The sequence below is a fragment of the Naegleria gruberi genome (assembly GCF_000004985.1).
Source record: "Naegleria gruberi genomic scaffold NAEGRscaffold_130, whole genome shotgun sequence".
NCBI classification, from domain to species: domain Eukaryota; phylum Heterolobosea; class Eutetramitea; order Acrasida; family Naegleriidae; genus Naegleria; species Naegleria gruberi.
Window position 1 is genome coordinate 8,189 of NW_003163197.1, and position 1,654 is coordinate 9,842.

Consider the following 1,654-nt stretch of genomic DNA (forward strand, 5'->3'; position numbering starts at 1 on the left):
TCTATTAGAAAGAATGGATTCCGTAAAAGTTTCTTTTGAGAATTTTGAGAGAACATCTGCTCTCATGGTTTTACTTGCATTTAACTATATTGATAAACCATCCCTTGATCAAGTTGAACAATGCATTGAACATTGTGACTTGATACTCTATAACTCAGAAAAGCTAGAACCGAGTGATCTTACTTGCATGGCCATGATTCTCTTTAATATCTATAAGAAACAACCTTGTTTAGAATTGCTTGGAGATGCTTTCATACTTTCCAGCTTTGCAAATGTAGTTGATCCTCTGGGAGCTGAAACTCTCATGTTACAGATAGGAAATTCATTCATTGTAAAATTCAAACAGACATTTTCTCCACTGTTATCCCAACTTGTAGAGTTTCTTTCTAGAAGGATATCAACTTCAAATTTGGGGTCATTGTTGTTCTCTTCTGACACTTTTTGTGAAATACTGTATAGTAATATTACAAGAAACCTAAGACCAGATATTATTCCTTCATCTTCTTTCAAGTTTGGTGAAGATTTAAAATGTGTATCACGAAAAGAGTTCAAATCACAAAATTTCCTTGAGGATTTATTACGAATTGGAAACTCTAACGACTCAAACCAGCAGATGTTAAGTTTGTACAAAACCATCAACAGTACATTCCTTTCAATTGATTCTTTCCAAACCAAAGCTCACAAACTGGCATTAGTTTGTCAACTTGTTGTCAAGAATAAGTTAGAAATGGATAGAAATGAGTTGTTGAATGCTTTGTTAGTCTGTATTCATAATTTCCATCTTGTTTTTGAAACACAGTCCTTTTCACACATTTCCCACTCTTCAGAATCGATGCCTGTTAGTGGAAGCAATACTCTCTGCTTCGATTTGTATTACTTTTCTGTTTTTCAATTTTACAACTTGTTGACAGACCTCACTACTCTCAAATATCCTGCAGCTGAGAATTGTTTCTATTTCAAAAATATCAACAATAGATTCTTACAGTTTTTATGGAAGAAAGTTATTGAGAACTTACAACTTCTTCAAAACAAGATTAGTGCAAGGCAGCAACCCAAAGATTTTAAAGATCACTATTTAACATCTATTCTGTCATCATCTTTTGAGGACACACATAAACACCAGTTGGAGGAGATTAAATCAAATATTGAACAGATTATGATCCTAGCAGAAGAAAATCAAAGGACAATTGATCTTCAAATAGAGAAGGCCAAGGACAGATTAAACCATTTGAATCAATCGAATCTTACTTCTCAAGAGATTCGAATCATTAAAAGCTTTGGTACAGAAATGCAATCTTTAACTGGGATTGAATATGAGTAACTGGATTTCTTGAAATAGTTCTATTAACAGTTTTTTCCCTGATACAAAACAAGAAATTAATACAATCGTGTAATATTTCATTGTGAATCCCCTAGGTTTATTTTATATTCTTCATCAAAGCAATTTTTCAACATTCATTTTACTGTTGTTCATGTAAGGAATTAAGGAAAAAATGCCCCCACGCATCAAGGAATCAATCTTCACGCCAAAATATTTCACAAGTTAGGAATGATTATTACACATAAATGGGTGTTCATTCAATTCAAGGGATTTCAATAGATGTATGGAATCAGTCAGGTAACTTTCTAATTTGATACTTTACATTTGGGGAAG

At 32.8% G+C, this 1,654-nt stretch overlaps 1 protein-coding gene across 1 annotated transcript; it reads left to right on the plus strand.

Moving 5' to 3' along the window:
* Positions 1-13: 13 nt before the first annotated feature.
* On the plus strand, positions 14-1,321 carry NAEGRDRAFT_76383 (uncharacterized protein; the record flags this gene model as incomplete). The annotated part of the gene is made up of 1 exon (XM_002668650.1): positions 14-1,321. The coding sequence occupies one exon, from the start codon at positions 14-16 to the stop codon at positions 1,319-1,321; it is 1,308 nt and encodes a 435-aa protein (XP_002668696.1).
* Between the last annotated feature and the right edge of the window lie 333 nt (positions 1,322-1,654).